At 41.7% G+C, this 22,939-nt stretch overlaps 1 protein-coding gene across 8 annotated transcripts in view; it reads left to right on the top strand.

Moving 5' to 3' along the window:
• Positions 1-22,939, top strand: part of LOC146310615 (ryanodine receptor 3) — a 148,688-nt gene that overhangs the window by 33,677 nt on the left and 92,072 nt on the right. For all 8 annotated transcript variants that reach the window (XM_084741868.1, XM_084741872.1, XM_084741869.1 and 5 more), the window contains exons 3-14: positions 2,396-2,500; positions 9,626-9,700; positions 9,992-10,070; positions 10,790-10,902; positions 12,087-12,186; positions 12,952-13,045; positions 13,936-14,010; positions 16,004-16,160; positions 17,415-17,579; positions 18,918-19,039; positions 20,699-20,879; positions 22,719-22,854. In XM_084741868.1, coding sequence (XP_084597994.1) covers positions 2,396-2,500; positions 9,626-9,700; positions 9,992-10,070; positions 10,790-10,902; positions 12,087-12,186; positions 12,952-13,045; positions 13,936-14,010; positions 16,004-16,160; positions 17,415-17,579; positions 18,918-19,039; positions 20,699-20,879; positions 22,719-22,854 — 1,402 coding nt within the window. The remainder of the gene's footprint in view (positions 1-2,395; positions 2,501-9,625; positions 9,701-9,991; positions 10,071-10,789; positions 10,903-12,086; positions 12,187-12,951; positions 13,046-13,935; positions 14,011-16,003; positions 16,161-17,414; positions 17,580-18,917; positions 19,040-20,698; positions 20,880-22,718; positions 22,855-22,939) is intronic.

Genomic DNA, 22,939 nt, shown 5'->3' on the forward strand with positions numbered 1-22,939 from the left:
ATTTATGGGAGTGTCAAATGTTTCTCTGCATGTCTGGACAGCAGTAGCATAAATGAGGCATTTAGGATGAAAACAAATTCATGCCATCTCTCAAAATAAAACAAATATTTCAAGTTGATGTCTAAATTAAGCAACTGTGGAGCGTGTCTATAGTCGGCCAATGAGACAATCTGGAAACACTATTGTTAGATTCCAACACACTGGCATGTATTGCCATGAATCAAGTCATCTCTGTTTGTTTTCACTGAAGCATGTCCACACAGTCTTGCCTGCAGCAGTGATACTTCAAAATGACTCAGATTTTAATGATCAGATTGCTGTGCTTGTGCACTAAATCCATAGTACTTCACTCCGAATTTGGGTTGTATGAAAGTTTGCAAATGAGGTTAGATATACCTGTGTGAATGAACCAGTTTGGGAGGAGTTGAGATACTCTGTAAGGAGGCCAGGATGGGTGTTTAGGTTGCTATAATTTATCTTGTAGCCATACCTCTGCTTTCCTCATTCTGTCAGTGAATTTCCTCTATCCTCTCCTGTCTTCGTCCAGTGCTGCCCTGGTTCGAGATGCAATTTGGCGTCTTCTTCATTTGTCTAATATCGCTCCTCTTTCCAAGACCTGGCTTATCTGAGCAGAGACTGACCTGAGAGCACTTAATCTGTTTCTAAAGTACCTTTTAATGAATATCGCCCACTTGATTAAGACGAACTTGGTTCAAGAGCAGTAAAAATGCAGCACTCAGCATAGACTTTATGAGTGGGCATCTAATCAGAATATCCCTGAAGACTCAGGGGGCAGCCTTCATTTTTCTGGCTATATGTGGATGTTTTGCTTATGCAGCATAAAGGTCTTTGGATACTGCTGTAAATCACAATCAGTATTGATGGGAAACTGGACAGGTGGCTGTGGTATTCATTTCATGATGACCAAGAAGAAAATAACAGGCATTACATAATGCATTTACTGTGCACCTCATCATGATGGGCCTACATGGTGTGTTGTGAATCTACTATGACAGCTCTAACAGTGACATCCATTTGAAGCGGCTATAATCAATATTTCTCACTGACATTGGATCAAATGACTATGTGTAATATGAAGGGGGCCCCTGTAGTGGTTATCACCTTATCTTTCCCTCAGTTCTAAGGAGTATTTTTGCATCTTTTAGCTATTTCTTTTGGTTTTCTGGCTCCTCCTCTGCCATTGCTCTCATTGGCATTGTTTCCAGGGGGGAACAGTCAGCTATTTTCAGCTCTGATAAATGTACTTTACACTACCTGACCAGCTCCAAACAGCAGACATAACTAGCTAGTGAACATAGTGGAGCAGCTAAAAAGCCAGAAATTTCAAGCTGTAGGTGGTGGAGACCAAAAACAGAGCTAAAAGGAAAATAAATATTGGACTTACATTTGCTTGGTGGACATAAACGCAGCTCTAATGTCTGTATCTCCTGTTGCTCCTTTACATGTAAATGAGCCACTGTTAGCAGACAATTTTGCCATACCAAATTAAAAAAAAGAGTACAAAGAAGATTAAAAGGTAATTGTTTCAAAAGCCCTATTCACACAGGACTATTATTACCAGGGCACCTCATATGATTTAGAAATTACCCCCACATCTCTGTTTCATCTGACACATTAAGTCAGGATAAGCAAACTCTGCATAACACCAACATTACCAAAACGGTGCATCTGTTTATCAGTAGCCACATTAAAAATATAGTTTGGAGTTATTTTGCCCACTTTCTATGTGTATTACAAACATAAATATACATTTGACAGATGTTAAAAAATTACTACCCCAAATCACAGAAATGCTGATTCACACAGGACTAATATTATCACAGGATTTCTGTGTTTGGTGAAATATGGTCATTTGTGGTGAAATTTTTTCTTTACAATTTACAGACATGCCAAATTTGCATGGGACTAAGATCACAGACGACCTCCACAATGATTGCCAATTAATAGAGGTCCACAGGTTAATACTAGTCTCATGCTAATAGCGCTAAAGATTTCATTACCCAGAAGTAGATGAGCAGCACACTCCTTAGACTTAAAAGCCTTTTTCTTTAATCTTGATGGTTAGAGAGAGTGGGTATGGTGTAAAAAAAAAAGTCCTTTGTGAGTCCAGCTTTTTGGGGAAATTAGAGGAAATATTGACAACACCCAGCTTCAGCAATGAACCCTTTGTCTTCCGAGGTGCTCTTTTCCTCTGTGGTCTCAACTTTTTATACAGCCTTAGAAGAGAACTGTGTTTTTATAGACTCTAAAAATCTACTTCATACAGCTTGAAACTATTACAATAAAAACACATGTGAGCACACAACTGTGAATACTGTATGTAAAGTAAATAAAAGTGGCCTTTTTTTTCTAACCCATTTCTGTGTTGTTACAGTATGTTCCTCCAGACCTGTGCATCTGCACCTTTGTGCTGGAACAGTCTCTGTCAGTGCGGGCCCTGCAGGAGATGCTGGCTAAGAGCGGACAGAACAGTGAAGGGGTGAGTGATGCGCACACACACACACACACACACATACACACACACACACATACACAGATACAAAGCAGCCTGACAATCCATACTTCAACTCTTCATACGCCATCTCTGAGTCATGTACTGTATGTCCCATCCTGTTAGACATTCAGAAGAGAGGTTGTTAAACAGTTTATTGTGATGAATGCAGTCAGCTATCTTGAACACTCTTAACTTGTACCGTCACTATAAAGAGATTAATGGGTGAAATAGGCCCATTACAGTGGCCTGGGGACCCCGACTGCAGTGAGGTCTGGGCCCCTATGAATATTAATGAGGATGTCCGGGCTTTACTGCAGCGTTTCCTCAAGTGATGTGTGCACTTTTGCCCATTTGATTAACACCAAGCCTTGAAGGAAAACAGCTTAATTTAGCTACATATTTTCCTTTGTAAAATAAGCATCCTACAAGCAAAGAGAGCAGCTGGCAGTCACTTATTTCTGAGAACTGGGACAAAACTGTGTTTTTAGGGGTTTTTGATTTTTACTCTTTGATTATCCTAAAAGATCAATCTCTTGGCCATTAAACCTTCCATCAGACAAACAAAAAGTCATAGTATTATAATATAAAACATATAGGAAATGTTTAATGATTTTGTGGCATTATAAAATATTTAATTAGCTGTGTAATCAAAAAGTTTGATATATTTTTACTCAAAATAATAGCAGTGAGTGACACAGGGGTCCTTAGAGTAAACCTTTTTATGCCTGATTAAATTATGGTTTAGTATTTTATAACCCATTAGCTGCCTTAGCTAACATTAGCATTCAGCCACTTCTTGCTAACGTTATCAGGTGTGAATTAATTCTGAAACATCAACTCCCATCTTGTATACGTTTATTCAGCCTGGAAGTAAAACCCACTGGATGCACTCCAGCCTGTAATGTAACATTAGCTAACTGTCTTGTTTGTTTCTTCACCTGACCTCAGAAATGGTCTGGTTAAGTCAGTAACATTATGTAACATTTTTGCTCACAGGAACACATATATCAGTGTGTTGTTTATATAAACTACATGCAAAAAAAGTGTGTTACGAGCACTTTAGCTGTGTATGGCAGTAACGATGTTGGTGACGTTAGCTAAGAAGTAGATGAATGCTGACGTTAACTGTTTTCTTATGGTAGGTGGTAGAGTTATCAAATATGTTGTTTTAGTTTGAAATATGGCCAGATATCCCTCTACATTTTCACTATGCATTGTCTTTTCAGCAATGTGTGCAAAGTGTTAGTAGTAATATTTTTTTTAAGGTTTTTGGCAGGACTTGATTTGTCCCAATTCTCACAAATTGGAGCAGCATATTTGGCTTTTTCAATAACGTCCCATATAGTATAAGTAAAGAGGAGGGTCTGTTGGAGGGAATGTGCACATGTAATCACTGTTTCAGTCGTCTTCTTGCAGTGTCTTTGCTTCTCTTCCTCACTTTGTGACAGATGTGTAATTCTGCCATCTTTATCTTCTATTTTTTGTGTATAATCTCCATCTTCCGCACGGTAGACACGTGGCCCGGATCGATGGGTATGTTCACCACTCATACCATTCCCCTCTCATCTCTAATGCATGATGCAGTAGATTAGTCACAATCCACAATTTATTCTCTTACTCTCCCCCCATTGGCGTCCTATATATGTCTACTATAACACATCATCGCTGAACATTTGTCTCTACATCAGAAATCAATAAAAATCATGGTTTATGCAAACACCTGAGCCCTTGCTTTGAAGTAACTAATAATCGTATGGATTTTTGGTGAGAAGATTGTGTCTGAGCTCCTGCCGAGCTGACAGGGACAAATAGAGTTTCTTTAGACTTCCCAATAAGGTTCCCTGCAACCATCAGCTCTCACACAACTCACTCTCCTTTGCTTGAGAACTAGAGCGGCACCAATGCTGGATTAGTGTCAGATTAACATTAGTTTCGTCCTCGGGGCATTCAGATGGATGTTCATTGCAGTATCATTTGTTTTATGTAAACCCTACCACACAGGATAAGGTCTAATTCGTCACAGTATCGTCTTTTACTCACTCACCCTTTGGCTGTATGATATGAGATGCTATAAGATGATGCAAACAGCTGAGGCTGAGATTTCTGCAACAAGACAGGAAATGATGAGTGATTTAGTCAAAAAAGCTAAGGCTAGGGCTAATGATGTCAAGAATTTCCATAAATCCTCAGCTGCTAAGGCTCATATTCATTGACTTGACTTCTGAGATAAAATGGATGCTTCAGCAGTACAGCTTTGTGGCCACAGTAGACTCACTGTCTGTGCAGCAGAAGAACAGAAGTCAAAATCATTGGTTCCACTGCCGCTGCGGGGAGTCTAAGAGCTAGCTGGCAGGGAATTATGAGCACCAGCAGAGAGAAATGGTGCTCAAAATATTTAACGCCACATTAAAGCTCAAATGGACATATTTAACTGCTAGTCCAGCCTCATTCCTCTTGCATCAGCACCTTCTTAAGGCCTTAACATAACATTAAAATCCAACTGAAATTAAATTTAGGGCTTTACTTGACGTAGAATATTGTCAGTTGAATTGGATCGCACTGATCAATACAAAGATTTGACAATTTGTATGTTTTTTTCGGTTCAGTGCCACGCGTAACGCCTATATCAGCCTGCATGAGTCTCGTGGCTTGGCCTACCTGACATTTTATACATTCCTTCGTCATCTACGATGTGGAAACATTGCGTCCATCACAGTTAGTTTTGTCATAAAAAAACAACTTTGAGACTGAGGGATCTCCGACTGATGATCGACTTTCAGGGACAGTGCTTATTACATTGCATGTTTTCTGTGTGCTACAGCATATGTATTCTGTAAATCACTCATGCTGTATTATTTTCTGGGAGAATATCATAAACCAAAAGGCAGGCAGTTATATTTTAGGTTTTTAGGTTTTATGATGGTACCCCCTACCTCTGAATTAATTTGTCAAAATCCAGTTCCTGTTGGGTATTTATCTACATAGTTAGAGAACTTATTTCCACACAGCCAAACAAATTGCCTCATTTTGAACCATATTTGCATAAAGCAGTAACATCAGCTTTCACTCTGCCTAACAGACAGACTGCAGCCTGCTACACAACAGAGCCACAGATTTTGTTAGATAATAGAGAGACTTTAGCAGGAAAGCTAATAAGGGTTGTTACTCAAACATAAACACAGGTCGTCCCCTGAGCCTTAACTTGTTGAACGAGACAGGAAAACAGTGCATCACTAACATCAGTTATGCGGTCTAGATCAGAGGTTCCCAAACTTTTTCATATCAAAGACCCCATAATAAATGCACATTAGAACACAGACCCTAGTTTGAGAGAATTTTGTCTTGTAGAATCCCCTCTGAGTATTTTTTTTAACATTTAGGTTTAAACATAATTAAGTCTTCATAGTCAACAAATTATTGAACTAGGATCACTTCATTTCCATCCCTATTTCTTGTTGTTCAAACTTCCAATATTCTCTTTCTCCTTTTGCCGGGGCTGCCCCACAACCTGCTCAAGGACCTCTTTTAGTCCCCAAACCCCAGTTTGAAAACCACTGGGCTAACTAGCTACTTAACTGCTCAGCTGCAGCACGTTAAACAGAGTAAACTTACCTTTAAATGTCACTTTGGTCCTTTTAGAAGTTGATGTGTTTTTCTCTGTTCCCCTGCTGGGGCTCAGCCTGCAAGCTACTGTCAGTCAAACACAGACAAAGACACGCCCCTCCAACAGCTGAGAGGAAAAGGAGCATTTCTGATCCCCAAAACACCAGCATATTCACCACTATAAAAATGATTTTTGGCACTAACAATCCCTAGATGTGATTTCAGTTGGACTTTAATGTTCTTGAGTTTCAAACTTATTATAAGACTGGTTGAAAGATTTGCTTATTTCACAGTTCTCATCCTTAACCTTTTGCACCTTCTGTGCCTTTGTGGCAAATCCCCCAGAGGCTTTTAGATGGCTTAGATTGGCCATTTCTACTGTTACTTCAGTGTTTCCTCCCTGCTCACATTTATCTGTTTTCGATATTGTCTACCTATTCATCATTCTTCGCCTGCGCTGAAATGCCACTGGAGGAAGCGCCATTAAAGGGGAAATGGAGGTTGAATATGTCTCGGCTGAGGCTCTGAAATCAATATGTCTTTGAACGGATGGCCTTATCAATAGCCGGTGGCTGGAGCAAATCGGTAGTGCTGGCTGTCTTAGCCAGAAGACACTGAGGAAGAGGACCTGCAGAGACAAAACACTTGCAGCCAGTGCACTGTAAATGTGAAACCCCCATTTAGCTCAGTATCCACCAGTGATCACTGTGTGAATTTGTTGTTGCTCATCCAAAAGGCGCTGACCCATTTGATCTGGGGGTCGCTGGTCAAAAGCGTACATTTCGGTCAAAGTCTGACAACATCTGCCATGCTTGTGTTTCTTTTCCTCTGTTGTTACTGCCAGCTCTTTCTGTTTTAGCTTGGTGTTCGCTTGTGGCTGTTTCCAACCCCCTTTTATGGAGAGAAACCACACCACTGTGACCACACATGTAATCTGCTGCAGGGCGCACACACCAGGAGGCTGCATCCTGCTAAATGTCACACCTTCACATTGATATGAGGATGTTGCATGTGGTCAACAGCTGGACAGGAGATAGAGTGCATAGCTTGTTTCTTCTCTTAAACCTCTTTGATCCAATAGTCTTTTCCGTTATGGTTCAGTGAGCTGAGGGTAATTCAGTTTTACTCATTTCAGTTGCTCAAGGTGTATTGAATTTTTGCTGCAATGTGTTTCCACATGCAGAGGATTCTTTTTCTCTCTGATATGAGCCACAATTTCTCTCCCTCTGCTCTATCTGTATAACACACAGCGCCCAGCCGTGGGATAAGGAAGTGAGCGGAGGACTTGGGGTTTATTGGTTGTGGTGATTGCAGCTGGATGTGCCTCGCCGCATTAAGCTCAGTACCTCAGCCAGCATATAGCAGTAGCCAGGAGCACAGGAGAAGCCTGGAAGCCAGTGCTGCAGTCTGCACGACACAACTGCATCAAATCACAGGCCGGCTATTGTCCCTGTAGCCAATCAAGGGGGATAGAGGGAGAAAGAAAAAAGATAGAGACAAAGAAACAGAACCAAAGAGAGGCTGTGTGCATGGTAGGATGTTTTCACAGCCCACTGCCATGATTCATGTATGTCTCGGATAAATATAAGACTTACTCAGCTTTGGTAGATTTTGAGTCTTGTGTACATATCATTAGTGTCCTGCAGTGGTTGTACTTTCAGTTTATTGTGGCATTTTTATGGTGTTTGGCTTTGTTTCAGAAATCATTTCTGGATCTTTTGCCAGTGGCATTGCTTTTTACCAATTCCAAAGAATGTTTTTCCTGAATCCCGCTCAAAAAAATTTCCTTTTGACAATCACATGTGCCCCAAGATGTTAAAGAGATAGCTCGGATTATTTGATATGGGGTTTTATGAGGTACTTATTGATAATCAGTGTATAACCTACAGCAGATGGCAGTCAACACCCCCCAGGTTGGAGAAACAGCAGGAGTACATTGGACAGGATCAGCAGCCAAACACCTTTAAACAACTTAAAAAGGTCCTCATATTTAGAATATTGTCACTGTTTTACTTTGGCTTCATACAGCCTTTTCTGGTTTGAAAACATCATTATATGAGCCAAATATTGCTCTCTCCAAACTAACGAAACTCCATAGGCGAAATCAGTAGTTTTACCTCACAGAACACAGGAGCTGCTGGTCTACCGGATCTACCGGTGCCTCCAAACTGTTCTCGTGTTGTGTGCTTTGTTGTGTTATTGCGTGACTTTGGTGAATCCAACCTATCAGTTTGTAACACCAAATTCACACAATAACAAAAACAAATTAACAGATTCAGGAATCAGTGAACCAGTATCTTCCATGTTCTGCAAGGTAAAGCTGCCAATTAAGCCAGTGGAGGTTGGTTGGTTTGGAGAGAGCGATATTTAACATATGTAACGCTGGTTTCCCATCAGAAAAGGCTCTTTGCCAGCTAAATTAAACAGTGAAAATATTCTATATAGAGCTTAGACTGAAACTGATTACCTTTTTTTTATTTTGACCCTTTTAAAGGACCAGTGTGTATGATTTGATGTAGTGACACCACCCCCCCCCCCCTTATTACGGAGAACCTGCAGTGAGTGGCCCTGAAACTCGCACAAAACACTCAAGACAGTATCTAGACCTGGTGTTTCTTTTGTCCCTTCTGGGCTACTGTGGAAATATGGCAGCATAACATGGTGGTCTCTGTGGAAGAGGACCCATTGTAAATAAATAAACATATTTATGGATATTATATTCCATTACTGCCAGATTCTGCCAAACCCCTGTATATCTTACACACTGGACCTTTAGGTGGCTAATATACCACTTGTTGCTTGCTGCCACTATCTGCTTCTTTAAACACTCCCAATAATCCAAACTATTCCCTTAATAAATTCTACCAAAATAAGGCAGATGCAGACAGAAAGGCTCAGGAGAACAAGAATAGTCATTTCTGAATAACAACACTCTTTCTTACCTTAATGCTTCCTAGAGGCTCATAAGGAAGGTGAGTAACATGGGAGTTGCTTGCCGAAGAAAACCAACAAAAACTTCTCTTTATCCCCTTTGCATCTCTAACAGTAGAGATACCATCTGTTCCCCTCCTGCATCTTAACCCAACCCCATAAGAAGCAGTGTCACTCCCTGCTAATGTTGACATTGCATCGGAGACTGACCGTAGTTGTGCATCCTTCCCACATTCCTGTAGTCGGAGTGCTGGAAAGATGACCCCGTATCCTGTTCGCTCACGGATACAGGAACCAGAAAACACCATCTCCTGTGGCAAGTCAGATTGCATGTCTTCATTGGCGAGATGGGGGGGCAAAAAACCTCCCCAGGAGATGTATGCTTTAAGCTTGAGGTCATCATCGATGGCGTGAAGGTCGTTGCTGAGGTCAGCGTTCGGCGCCAGAGGTCGGATGTAGATTGAAGCAGTTGGAGGGAGACCACAGGGGCTGTTCTGTCAGGAGCTTGAGCTTGACATGTAACTTTGTATCTGTGTGCATGTGTGTGTTTTTGTGTGTGTGAATTATCTCTGGCAGGCAGCGCAAAGTGGCGGACACAAGACTCTTCTGTACGGACACGCCATCCTCCTGCGGCATTCGTTCAGCTCTATGGTAAGAGAATCTTAGCAGTTGACCCTTCCTAAGTCCAGTTCATTTTGGAACCTCCTTATGTGTTCTGCATTTAGGTACTTTGTGCTAGGAAACCAAATTTTAAAGATGTTAAAAGATGTTTCTGGGGGATTTAGGAAGGGTCAATTGCTATCAGTGCCACCATCATAAGAACGACATTATTCAGACCTGATTAGCAGGATTTAAATGTTCACATGAACAGCAGCATGTGAGCAAGGTCTTTTGCAGTAGAGGTGTGTGTGTGACGCTCTTTTCCGTGTGTGTTGACCACAGTACCTGGCCTGTTTGAAGACATCAAGGTCACAGACAGATAAGCTGTCCTTTGATGTCGGCCTGCAGGAGGATTCAACAGGTAAAAGGACACCTCTGGCACGATTTGCTTTCATCCACCTGTTTCCCTCTTTCATTCTTTCAGGCTGTGCCTCTCTTTTGTCTGTCTCTGATTCTTTCATTCAGTCTATCTCTGTCCCCTCTCGCTTTATCTCTCTCTCTGAAACTTATTTGTTCATGAGCGTGTGTTTTTTTCCAGCATCTCGGGTAATATTCCCTGTGGAGAGCAGTAGACATGGTGCTGATTAGATCTCTGCTGCACATTCAATAGTCTTGTTGTGGTATCTGATATCTGGACCTCCTATTTGCATTATTATTTATTTCATACCATGCAGCAGATGAGCAGTCACCTCAATATGACTTAAAGAGATTGTTGCCATGGTGCATCCACGTGTCTGCATTCTCATTTCTGCCTGGCTGCCTTATTGCATTAGTAGTAATTACAAATGACATTGTGACAGTGGCAATGTCATGCTCTCAAAACCGTTCTCTATATCAGTTTAAAGGCACAGTTCACCCCAAACCAAAAATATATATTTTTCCTCATACCTTTAGTGCTTTTAACCATCTAGATTGTTTAGTGTGAGTTTTAGAGATATCGGTCATACAGATGTGTGCCTTCCCCAAGCCGAACGCCATCTAGCTCTTTTTTATTTTGGGGTGAACTGTCTCTTTATTTTAAAATATGGAGGCAGCATACATAGTGTATATATGTGTGTTTGTGTGTGTGTATCACTGTAGGTGAGGCCTGTTGGTGGACGATCCACCCTGCCTCCAAACAGAGATCTGAAGGAGAGAAGGTGCGGATTGGTGATGACCTCATCCTCGTCAGCTTGTCCTCAGAGCGATACCTTGTAAGTTTATTGTTAGTCCTTTGTCCCTGAAGCTGTAGCTCGAGTGTGTCTACGTGTATGTGTATGTGCATTATGTAAAGGTCTTAGTCGGAGCACATCAACTCTGCTTCTCCTGATGTGACAAAATTCCAGATTATCCCAATCCAGTTACCACGTACTGCACTCTCGCCATGACCTCTCTCCTGCAGAAGGCTTAACATTAAAAGCGACAACTTTTTGCTCTTGGAAGACTGTGAGACTGCTAACACTTACATTAAGCAACATTTGAGCTGTGGTGGAAAAGTCTGCTTTAGTGGATTCTGACTGCTGCCAGTTGAATTTCAGATGAGCCTCTACTGTTATCACCCTTGTCAAACTGCCATTAATAATGACTCTGTTCTTATTGCTCTTCTGAGCTGCTGACCTTTTCAGCAATTGGCTTCTTTTCCTCATAGACCTTCATCCCCTCTGAGGTTAGCATCATAGCACTGTGGTATGTTAACCCTGGAAAACATGTCCCCTATGATCCATGAAGTTGGTGACAGCAGCCAGGCGGTGTTTACCCCCCAGTGGCAGCAGGGGCACGGCCAGATGACCACTATCGCCTTACAGTCACCAATGTCAATCTGATAGTCCATCCCCGCTGTTTCCCACACAGTGGTATGTGGGGACAGTGCCTAAGGGCTGCAGAGGGACTCTGGGGAGGGACGATGAGCAGGACACAGCTGCCACAGAATTTGCTTTTTGGAGTCTGACACGCAGAAACTGACACCCATATACAAACACAGTCACACAAACACAGACATGCACGACATTACAGCCCCCCAGATGGTATAAAGCCCCAAACTCTCATGGCATCTGTCAGTCAGTTTTCAGGCTCAAGTCATCTTCTGGATCAGTGATTGCAGAGAGTTTTAAATTCTAGTTGAGCCCAAGCTGAAAAGTCAACACTTGCTGTCGAAGGAATATTTTTGGAAATCCAGTGCCGATCTGTCTAGAAAAACACATTTGTTTGCTATCAGTTCATCCTCTTCAGAAATATATTTACAAACAAAAATGTTTTATGCAGTCTTATTCATTGTATTAAATCATTTCATTCTGTAAAGCAGAAATGTAGGTGAAAAAAAATGTTTCCAGGTTTGTCAATGGTGTGGATGTGCACAAATAATTAAATGTTGTATGTAATCTTTCCTTCTTTCCTGCAGCATTTATCCATCTCCAATGGTAACATCCAGGTGGATGCTTCTTTCATGCAAACCCTGTGGAACGTTCATCCTATCTGCTCTGGTAGCAACATAGAAGAAGGTAGAGACCACACACAAAACTCCAGCTTCCATGATTTGATCACAGTTTTTCCCCCAAATTTCGTAATTTTTTTATTGTATTTATTCAAGTTTGCAAATTCAAAACATACAAACTAACAAAAAACAGAAGTAAACAGAACAAATATATCTCAAGTTTCCTCTAATTAGCCAAGGAAAGCTACTGCTACACTTCACTACACTTTTTCAGGATTAAATGTATGTAGCTGTTACATTTGTTTCATAAAAGGCCACTCATTTTTTGAAATGTAGAGAATCGATTTAAATCCTAATTTCCTAATCTAAAACTCCTTGTGGCCAAAGTTTTCTATAATCTGATCTGCCTGGATTTCAGTTTTTGTTTAATTCAGACAAATTGAAAAAATAGATTTATAACCCATTTATAAGATCGGTGATCACTTTTTCATGCCAAAACCCCGCACAGTAGATGTACATTAGACCAGAGACCCCCAATTTAAGAGGATTTTGTCTAATGCAATCTCTGCTCTGCTCTTTTTTTCGTCTTTTTGATTTGGTTAATCAATAATCAAACTAGGGTATAATGAATCAAAACAGCCTGTTACCTTCCTTTTTATTCTAACTTACAAAAAATGTATTAAAAGTTCAAAAGTTAAGATAAAAAGTTAGAATGCAAAAAAAATTAAGAGTCCTCTTTTCACCAGGGACCCCCTACAATCCATTCAAGGACACATGTTGGTCCCTGGGCCAGTTTGAAAATTTAACGCTTCTGTCCCTCCTCCTCCTATAGGCTACCTGTTGGGTGGTCATGTGATGCGGCTGTTCCACGGACATGATGAGGTGGTGGCCATCCCTGGATCAGACCAGAGTGAAGAGCAGCAGAGGTGTGAAGCACAGCATGTATTGAACAAACTAGATTACACCGCAGCAGCACTAGAGGGTCACACTTTAGCAGTTATGTAGCACACAAGAAGCTAACTGACCTGTGAGTTACCCATGGTTCCTCAGCTCCCAGCTCTTTTCATAAAAATACCTCTGACCAGCGTGACACTGGGCTCTCCAGGGAGCCAAAATGGCTGCTGTGTTATTTTTGTCGTCAGCGTAGCAGCTTGGTGCCAACACAGATAAGGTAGGCTGCAGAAAAATGGCACACTGGGCTTGAAGTGGGTCAAAGCAGCGGGCAAGACCCATTCACAGTCCGCCAGGTGCCAGGAGATGTGTCTTCCTCCCAGGCACAAACACACATACACACATGGTGGCTATTTTTAGAACAGAGCGTGGCAAATATGGGAGGCGGGATTAGATATTAATTTCCAGCTTTGGCTTTTCTCCTACTGTTGTCCTTGAAATCCAACAGACGGAGTGATCTTTTCAGAGGTCTTACATTTTTCTGGAGCAGATCAAACACACTCCAAGCTGTCAACGGGAGGGTGATGAGCGATTTCTTTTATCTTTGGACTCAGTCACCCATATCACTGATAGACAGTGTAGCTGTGGGTTATCAGGGCGCACATGTCTCTGTTTGAAGGATGTGATGCTGGAGTCGGGAGAGTAAATACAGCCCATGCTTCAGTGTATGTGTGTGTGTGTGTGTGTGTGTGTTTTTACGTGTCTGAGTTGAATCCACCCAGTGAATATCAGTGTGACAAATGAGAGCAAAGAGGTGGTGTTCTTCTAAGCCAAGATGAATGACCTTGACAGAATCAGTGGTGGCTAGACATTTAAAGCATCCTGCAGACAGACCACCCACTCATGCTTCTCTGGCATCCACCAGGATAGTCAACTATGAGACGGGTAAAGCCGGAGCCAAGGCCAGGTCGCTGTGGAGGCTGGAGCCACTCCGAATCAGGTGGGTTGATCTGTCATCTATTCCTTTCCGCCCTATTGCTCACTACCTCTTTTACCTCTTTTATTCTTTTTATACCTCTACACTGGCAACACATTTCTTCAAAATTGGCACAAATGTCCACTTCGACTCAGAGATGAACTGATTGGATTTGGGAGGTCATACATCAAGGTCTCTGTGATCTCATGTCCTCCCATTGTTATGAAAGTGAAGAACAAGTTCATTCAAACTTAGCACAAATATCCTCTTGGATTTATGATGAATGATCAGATTTTGGTTGTCAAAGATCAAGGTTACTGTGACCTCATGTCCATCTGAATCTTGTGAACAAGAAAGCCCTCATGGCATTTCTTTAAATTTGGCACAAACATCCACTCGGATTCAAAGATGAACTGATTAGATTTCGGTTGTCAAAGGTCACTATAACCTCACAAAACACATTTCTTTTTACCATCACCATATTTAACACTTAGTCTGGCTGGTGTGAATCGGTAACACTGTGACCTCAAAATGACCTTGACAAACACGTTCTTGGTCATAACTCAAGAATTGATGCAGTAATTTTGATAAAACTTCACTCAGACGTTAAATGCTTGATGATGAACTGAACTGAGGAGACATTGTTGCTGTATTTTGTGGGGCTGACACTGATAGGTGACACTTTTGACTTAAAGATTGGAATGTCATTGTGACCTCAAAATAGGTTTTTGGCAGTACATCAAAAATAAAACATAAAATATTTATTCATCTAGATTCTTTTGGTGTGAGTTGCTGAATTTTGGAGTTACTGGCCATACCACAAGGTCTGTGGATTATCTTGAGTAACCAGGTCATGATTTCTGGAAACAGACATTGCTGCCAAGTTTCAAATATATTCTTCAAATCTCCACGGCCAACTTGACAACTCACACCAAAACAAGATGGATAAATAGCACTACCGGCAGAGGACTAATACATATTTTTGTTTTTTTGAGTTGAACCCTTTAAGAATGAGTTGGATGATTCCAGATGTCACACAGGGGGACCGATAAGACACAATGAGTAAACAGTAACTAGCACAGTGTTGGTTTTCCTTCATATCATCTATTCTCCCTTTCACTCGCTGCCTCAATCTGAATTTTGAGCATCATCGCAATCACGATGCATCACAATCAGAGTACGCCCCGTTAATAGTGATCATGTAAGTGAGTTGGGGACTGAGTTTCACTTAAATTCCAGGAGAAAACAAAAATACCACATTCTGTGTAGCTGTAAGAATCCATCTTTACATCATAATCACCTTCATGTGTACCTGTTGATACAATGATGATATTTCATTAATCAGCTCAACAATGTATATTCACCTGAATCATATACATATATATATATATATATATATTCTTCAAAGTCTTCACTACAGATACTATATGAGTTTGAACACAGACATGGATGTAAACTGCAACTTGACTGCAAAGTGGTAATTTTAGTTTTTCATTTTCAGTTGTTCTCCTATTTTTTCATCCCACCTGTTTCTTTGTATCTGCTTTTTCCTCTTTGTTTTTTTCCTCTCCTCACCCTTTTGTCCTTTCCTCCCTCTCCCTACCTATGATTTAATGCTGCACTGTGGCCTCCATCCCCCTCTCTCTTTCCTCCTCTCCCTTCCTTTTTCAAGTCTTTGATCGTGGCTGTTTTACAGCCTCAGAGGGATGCAGCCTTTCTCCGTTTTTCCATTTCCCTTCCTGTGTCAAACATGATATTTGTCACATCTGCCGGTGTTTTTTGACCCGGGCTTGTTTTGAATTTCCTGAACAGAAACAAAATGCATAATCAGAGAAATGTTTTCAGCTATTTGATAATTATTCTACCACATGCCACGCTAGATAATTAACAGCTGGCAGCAATGTTTAGATCAACTAATTAGCGGATATTAGTCTTCCAGGGCTCCTGAAAGGCAACTTTTTCTCCTTGTATGTTTGCAAGTGTGCTTCATTTTCACGTGTGAATGTGACCTTGACAGCTGGAGTGGAAGCCACATCCGCTGGGGTCAGCCCTTCCGACTGCGGCACCTGACCACTGGTCACTACCTGGCCCTGACGGAGGACAGGGGGTTGGTGCTGCAGGACCGGGAGAGGTCCGACACTGTCGCCACCGCCTTCTGCTTCCGAGCCTCCAAGGTGAGGACACACACAGATGCAAGGGCGCAAGATGCATGCACTTAAATCCCTGCTGGTTCTCAAGGTGACCTGTATCACATGGGCTCAACCACACGCTTCCTCATTAAAGGGATAGTTCAGATTATTTAATGTGGGGTTGTATGAGGTACTTATTGATAGTCACTGTATTAACTACAGTAGATTATTTATCATCATCATTATTATCATTATTATTATCATTATTATTTGAATATTGAATGTGACTGACCATGAATGACATCAGTAATTTTACCTTGCAGAAAACAGGAGTTGCTGGTTTACTGCTGCCAATTAGTTTCTTTGTGTTATTGTGTGACCTTAGTGTTTTAGAAGGATCAGATAGAGGCAGGAGTAGACCAGCAATTCCTATGTTTTGAGCGGTGAAGTTGCTGATATTACCCATAGAGTTGGGTTGGTCTGGAGCCATGGAAATGTTCTAGATATAGCGTACACTAAATGTGATGTTTTGTGTTTTCGATGGACTTTTTTAAGTGGCTAAAATTTGTTTTGCTGCTTACCCTGTCCACAGCAGTTCATTGCTTAGCTTCTGTGCTGGTACTTGTATCTGCTTCTTCAAACTTGAAGCATGCCAACCAGCATCTACTGCAGGTAATACACTAATTATCAATAAGTATCTAATACAACCCTGCATTAAACAATCCGAACTATGCCTTTAAACACCACTGGGAAGGAGTTTTAAACGATCACCTCTAAACCTTTACAAATGAACTGCCCACTTCCCCTTGGACTGGAAAATCACCGTTTTTTTCAAGGACAATGAAAATTGCAAGAATTATTGGTCCAGTGAAAGCTATGCCGTAGAGGTTAATTTAGCTGAACTTGCAGACTCTAACTGAACCGACCATTTAGCCTTACTCTGTGTAATGGAATTTTTAGATATGGGCGGTGATTGTGAGCCAATTAGTGACCCTTCCAATGTGGATTTAAAGCACACATTATAGAATATAAGTGAAGCCATTTATCACTGAGGTCCTCGTGTCGATTATGGGTTGCAGTTATATCTGATCCTAATAGCAAAACAAATACAATCATCTCAAGTTGATGGATGGAGCCATAAACAGCAGATGCAGTTGACATTTGGTTGGTGGTTGATTAAGAACAAATCTGCATGCAGTATGTCTGAATGTGCACATTTTGTGATTACACTAGCGTGCTCAGGCATTTCAATCTGACAGCTTTGACGTGTTCATTTTCTCCTCCCTCCCCTCTGTGCAGGAGAAGCTGGAGCAGAGCCCCAAGCGGGACATTGAGGGCATGGGGGTGGCAGAGATTAAATATGGGGACTCGCTCTGCTTCATCATGCACGTGGCCACGGGACTGTGGCTCTCCTACCAGGCACCTGATGTCAAATCTGCCCGTCTGGGTCCCCTCAAGAGACGAGTGAGCGGAGACAAAAACACAAGCACACACCGTCCTGTCCTCAGATGCAAAGCACACACAAAAACAAACCAAATTAATAAATAAATGAGATTCCTCGGAGCGGATAATTATTTTGAGGATAATGAGTTGATTGAGTTAAGATGATTGTCTGTTAGTCTGGATCTCTGCCTCGACTAAATATAAACCTTGTCCCTTGGCTACTGTGGCAGAAGTGATAGAAGTGTGCGCGCGATAATGTGCATGACAATGTGTCCTCCATGTAAACACAGCCAGATAGCCTGTAGTGTCAGCACCTGTGTCCCAGACATTGTGGCTCAGCGCTGGCCGAAGACAGTTGGACACTTTCTCTCCAGTGAATGGCACCCTGGCATTATATGTGCGTTCTGAGATATTAAAAGCAAAGGTGATCTGTGGATAGAAATCCTAAGAATCCCAAGAATTCTGCTTAGAATTTTGAGGTTCTGTCTTGCAATACATGAAAAGAAGCAATGATTTTCAAGGAAGACCATTTCAGTTTATTTCTTTGTTTCAAACCATGAAATTAATGCTATGTGTTTGAAAAACTTAAATTGAATGCTTTCTATGATATTTTTGTGACATTTTGTTTTGTATTAGAGATGTTTATTCTGATAGACCAAAATATGTCTTATTTTGGGGGAATTTTGGGTGAATGAAATTAGTATGTCATATTAAAGACCCCATCAGTTCTTATATAGACTATGAAATAACCTTGAAGCCTTAAGATTTGTAAATTAAGACGGTTTTAGAGTTGTTAAAGATCTGCAAAAGGACAGACATGTTTTTGTGTTTCACAAAGCTTTATACATTTTAAAACTTTAAAAATTAACGGTTAAGTTGCTGCGTTATTAACTTAGACATTCTCTTGTTCAAGTTCAGTCTTTTTTGCAAATGACCACCAAATAAAGGCTGGAGTCTGTAACCTCTATTCCAGTCACTGGAAAACCTGTTTTTAGCGTTTGCCTCTTAATTTTGGCATTAGCTGCAAACTAGTTAGTTGGCTAACATGGCTGATAGCTAACAATGCAAATAAACTCCTCAGCAAGATCTAAAATAATGGGGAAAAACGTCATTTGTACAGCTGTCCTTCACAAGACCTTCAAAAAAACTTGATCTTCAGGTTTCTTAAAAATCCCCACATAATATTAATAAGTTGTCACGGAATAATATCCGTCAGTAACTCAATTTAGATTGATAGAACCTTTTAATTACAAGGTGATGAAAAGGCTCTCTCTTCCTTTTTTGGTAATTTTTTCCCCTTTTCCACATAAATAGTCTTACAACAGCGTCTTCCACTCTTCCTCCTCCTGTCCTCTCAAGGCGTGCCTACATTCTGAAGGTCACATGGATGACGGGTTGACCCTGCAGCGCTGTCAACACGAAGAGTCCCGTGCCGCACGAATCATCCGCAACACCACATTGCTTTTTAACCGATTCATCAGGTATGCCAAACATTGTAACACAACACTGCTCATTCCTCACTAATGCACGCAGTGACGTGATCGCACAAATTGCTCAATTAAGGCAAATTACAGCCCACATTTGTCTTGAACAGCTCTGTGAGGCTAATCTGCAAAATGTCCTGTCACTGGTACACGTTGCGCAAGTGCCACTCTGATGATGATAGAGCATAATTAAAGGGATAGTTCTAATTATTTAATGTGGGATTGTATGAAGTGTGCCCCAAGTTAGAAGAGGTAGAGGAGAGTACCAGCATGGAAGCTCAGCAATGTACTGCTGTGGACAAGGTCAGCAACAAAAGGTATTTTAGCCACTTAAATAAGGTCCACCTAAAAAAAAAAGTGAGGACAGCTATTTCTGACAGGAAATTGCCCTTACATAAGCCAAATATCGCTCTCTCTGAACTACCCAAACTCTTAAGGTGAAATCAGTCATTTTACTTAAGTCAAACAGGAGTTGCTGTTCTATTGCTATCATAATCAGTTTGTTTCCGTCTTTGTGTGACTTTGGTGAATCCAAACTAACCTTTTGAAACACCAAAGTCACACAACAACACAAACAAACTAACAGACCGAGGCAGCGGCAGAACAGCAATTCTTGTGCTCTGCAAGGTAAAAATAATGATTTCTCCTATGGAGTTTGGTAGCTTTTGAAAGAGCAATATTTGACTTATATAATGACAGTTTCCTGTTGGAAAAGGTTGTCTGATGGCAAAGTAAAGCAGTAAAAATATTCTAAATTTAGCTTACAATGAAACTGCTATTGCTATTGTCTGTCAGCAGCAGTTCATTGCTTAGTTTCTGTGCTGGTGCTCCCCTTTGCCTCTTCAAACTTGTGGCGTGCTGACCAGTATCTACTGTAGCTGATAAACTACTATTGATAAGTACCTCATTCAACCCCACAATAATAATCCAAACCATCCCTTTAATAGAGATGATAAAAAAAGTTCCGAACATCACTAAATCACAGATGAAATCTAAAAACAGACTCCTCAAAGCCCTGCAGACTCTCACACAGTCCTCACAAATTATGATGTAACATCCCTCCAGACTGTGAATGCACCCGGTGGAGAGTTAAGCTCTGGGCCTGTGAGTTTTGACTGAGTGCGGCGCCAAAGCCCCAGACAGCTCACTCAGTGGTCCAGTCATGCGTTTCCGAATGGCAAACATTGCAGCAGCGTCACGGCTACGCACGGCCAGCTGTGAAAAAAGGAATTCGTGAAGCACGTAAGTGGATGCTTCCAGCACCCTTATTTGTTATCAAACAGCCCGCTGTCCCCTGGGCCGGACTCGGGGGCACGCATGGCGGTAACATGTGAGAGTCTGTCAGCTTCCCTCCCACGGTGGTGACACATACATCTCCCCGCACCCCTCCCACGCTTACGACAGGAGCTATTTTTAGCCAGCCAGCGGAAATCAGCATTTCAGCATGGATGAACCTGTGGGCTAAACATCGTGTTAGTCATCACAGCCTCCCTCTCCTCCAGTCTACTCAGCCTCCCAGTTAGAGCATATCTACCAGGAGGGCAATACATCTGTGATGAATAGGACTATTTGGAGAACTGTGCATGATCACAAACATGTCTGAGTGAAATTTTGTGTTGTCAGCATTGATGTCCTCTCTGTGTGTCTCCCTCCCAGAGACCTGGACTGTCTGGGTGTTAAGAATAGGGCGCTGGTCTCGCTGCCTGTTGAGGAGGTGCTCCAAACCCTCAATGACCTCATCGCCTATTTCCAGCTCCCTGACATCGAGCTGGAGCATGAGGAGAGGCAGATCAAGCTACGCTCGCTCAAGAACCGACAGAACTTATTTAAACAGGAAGTGAGTTTCACCGTAAAGCAGTGTTGCAGTCAAGACCACCTAAACTGACACCAAGTCATGACCAAGAAAGTATTGAGAATGAGAGAAGACCAAGACTTTGAGAGGTTGATACCAAATCAAGACCAAGACCTAGGGCAGGGGGAAACTGAGTCAAGATGCAATGTGTACATTGAACATGCAAATGTTTTTGGTAAACAGTGAACTGAACAATTGCTTTACAACTAAAAAATGTGAATGTGAGTGTGGTTCATTCCTGAGAGACTCAGCAACATTTGTGTTGTCAGCTGATTAAAAAAAGGGTGATGCAGACTCAGCAGAGACAGAGACAGAGAGAGAGACAGAGAGTATGCAAATATAGCCAGAGGTGTTGATGTGATATGGCGTAAAAACCTTCTTTGACCATGCAGCATGAAGTGTTTGACCTAGCCTACAACAGTTTGCCGCTATGTGCTCAGTCCCCTCAGTCTCTCACAAAGTTGATGCTGCATTATCTACATTCCTCAATGCTTGTTAGCTGCATAAGGCAGCTTGCACACCTAGCTGGCAAATATGGGGCAAGCAACTGAGCAGCTAGTGCCCTTCAACGTACAGTTTTTGGCTGCATTTGAAGCAGGAAGTTTTACATCCAATCACAGCAGTGATGTTTGCGGTCTTGACTGGGCTTGAAAAAATCATGAGTCGGAGACCAAGACCTTCAGAACATGGTCTTGAAACCAAGACTGTTCTTGAGTGCTATAACCCTGCCATAAAATAACACAAGCTATCTGACAGTCCATGAAATATCAATTAATAACACCACGAGCTGTTCTGCAGTGCAGCAAAATATTAAAAACCCCCTAGAGAAAAGAGTTTGGTGATTGAAACAATTTTTGTAAGTGACTGCATATATGAGAGAGCAGCAGCAAACTCGCACAAGACAAAGTGCGTGAAAGAGTAAAGCAATTGATTCTTTGTGGTGTGTTTGAATGCCATCATGTATTTGGAGGCATTGCATTTGAAGGCATCAGCACTTTTTGGTGTTATAAGTTTTCCCGAGCCTGCTGGCCCGAGTGCACTGAAGCTTTCCGCTAAGCCTCTAGGACCTAAATTGCTTTCATCAATTATGAAATGTCAGCTGCCTTACTGAGTGGGCCTGAGATGTCAACTATCCAAACCTCCCTCAACTCTAACAGGCTACAGCGACAAGCTTACAGACATGAGTGTGAATTAGCTAAATGGAATTAATGTGCATCCTTTCGTGCATATTTCAGCAGTTTCTCTCTCATCTTACTTACCTGCCTTCATATGGTAATATACCAAAATAGCACATCTCTGTCCCACCCCTTGATGTATTACATTTAGAAGGTCAATTTGTCATGGTAGGAAGCTGACTCAGGATTTTCCCTGGCATTATAAATCATCTCCAATTTCCATTTTGTCTTCTTACGCCCCCCATTTAGCATATCTGATCACTAAAGATATGTCTCTGTAGTATAAATCACCGTGACACAACCACCAAATGAGGCAGGAGAGAGCCACCAGGCTGCATTCAAGCTTGTTTTTTTTTAAAGGTGTAAAGCAGTGTTCCCCAACCCTGGTCCTCAGGGACCCATGTCCTGCATGTTTTAGATGTTTCCCTGCTCCAACACACCTGATTCAAATGATCAGCTCATCATCAAGCCTCTGCAGAAGCCTGACAACAGCCTGATCATTTGAATCAGGTGTGTTGGAGCAGGGAAACATCTAAAACATGCAGGACAGTGGGCCCTGAGGACCAGGGTTGGGCACCACTGGTGTAAAGGGTGTAAAATGCATGTACTTAATATGTATGTTCATGTGTTACATCTGTGCATTTTTCAGGGCATGCTGACTCTGGTGTCGAACTGTATCGACCGTCTGAGTGTCTACAACAGTGCCGCCCACTTTGGGGAGTGTGCCGGGTCAGAGGCCGGAGCAGCCTGGAAAGACATTCTCAACCTGCTGTATGAGCTGTTGGGTAAGACACCGATCAACTGCACACACGCACGAACAAACAAACCCAAATGTTCCTGCTGAGTTGGGACTGTAATCAATCACGGAAA

This window comes from Lutjanus erythropterus, chromosome 18, assembly GCF_056507025.1.
Source record: "Lutjanus erythropterus isolate fLutEry1 chromosome 18, fLutEry1.hap2, whole genome shotgun sequence".
Taxonomy (NCBI): Eukaryota; Metazoa; Chordata; class Actinopteri; order Lutjaniformes; family Lutjanidae; genus Lutjanus; species Lutjanus erythropterus.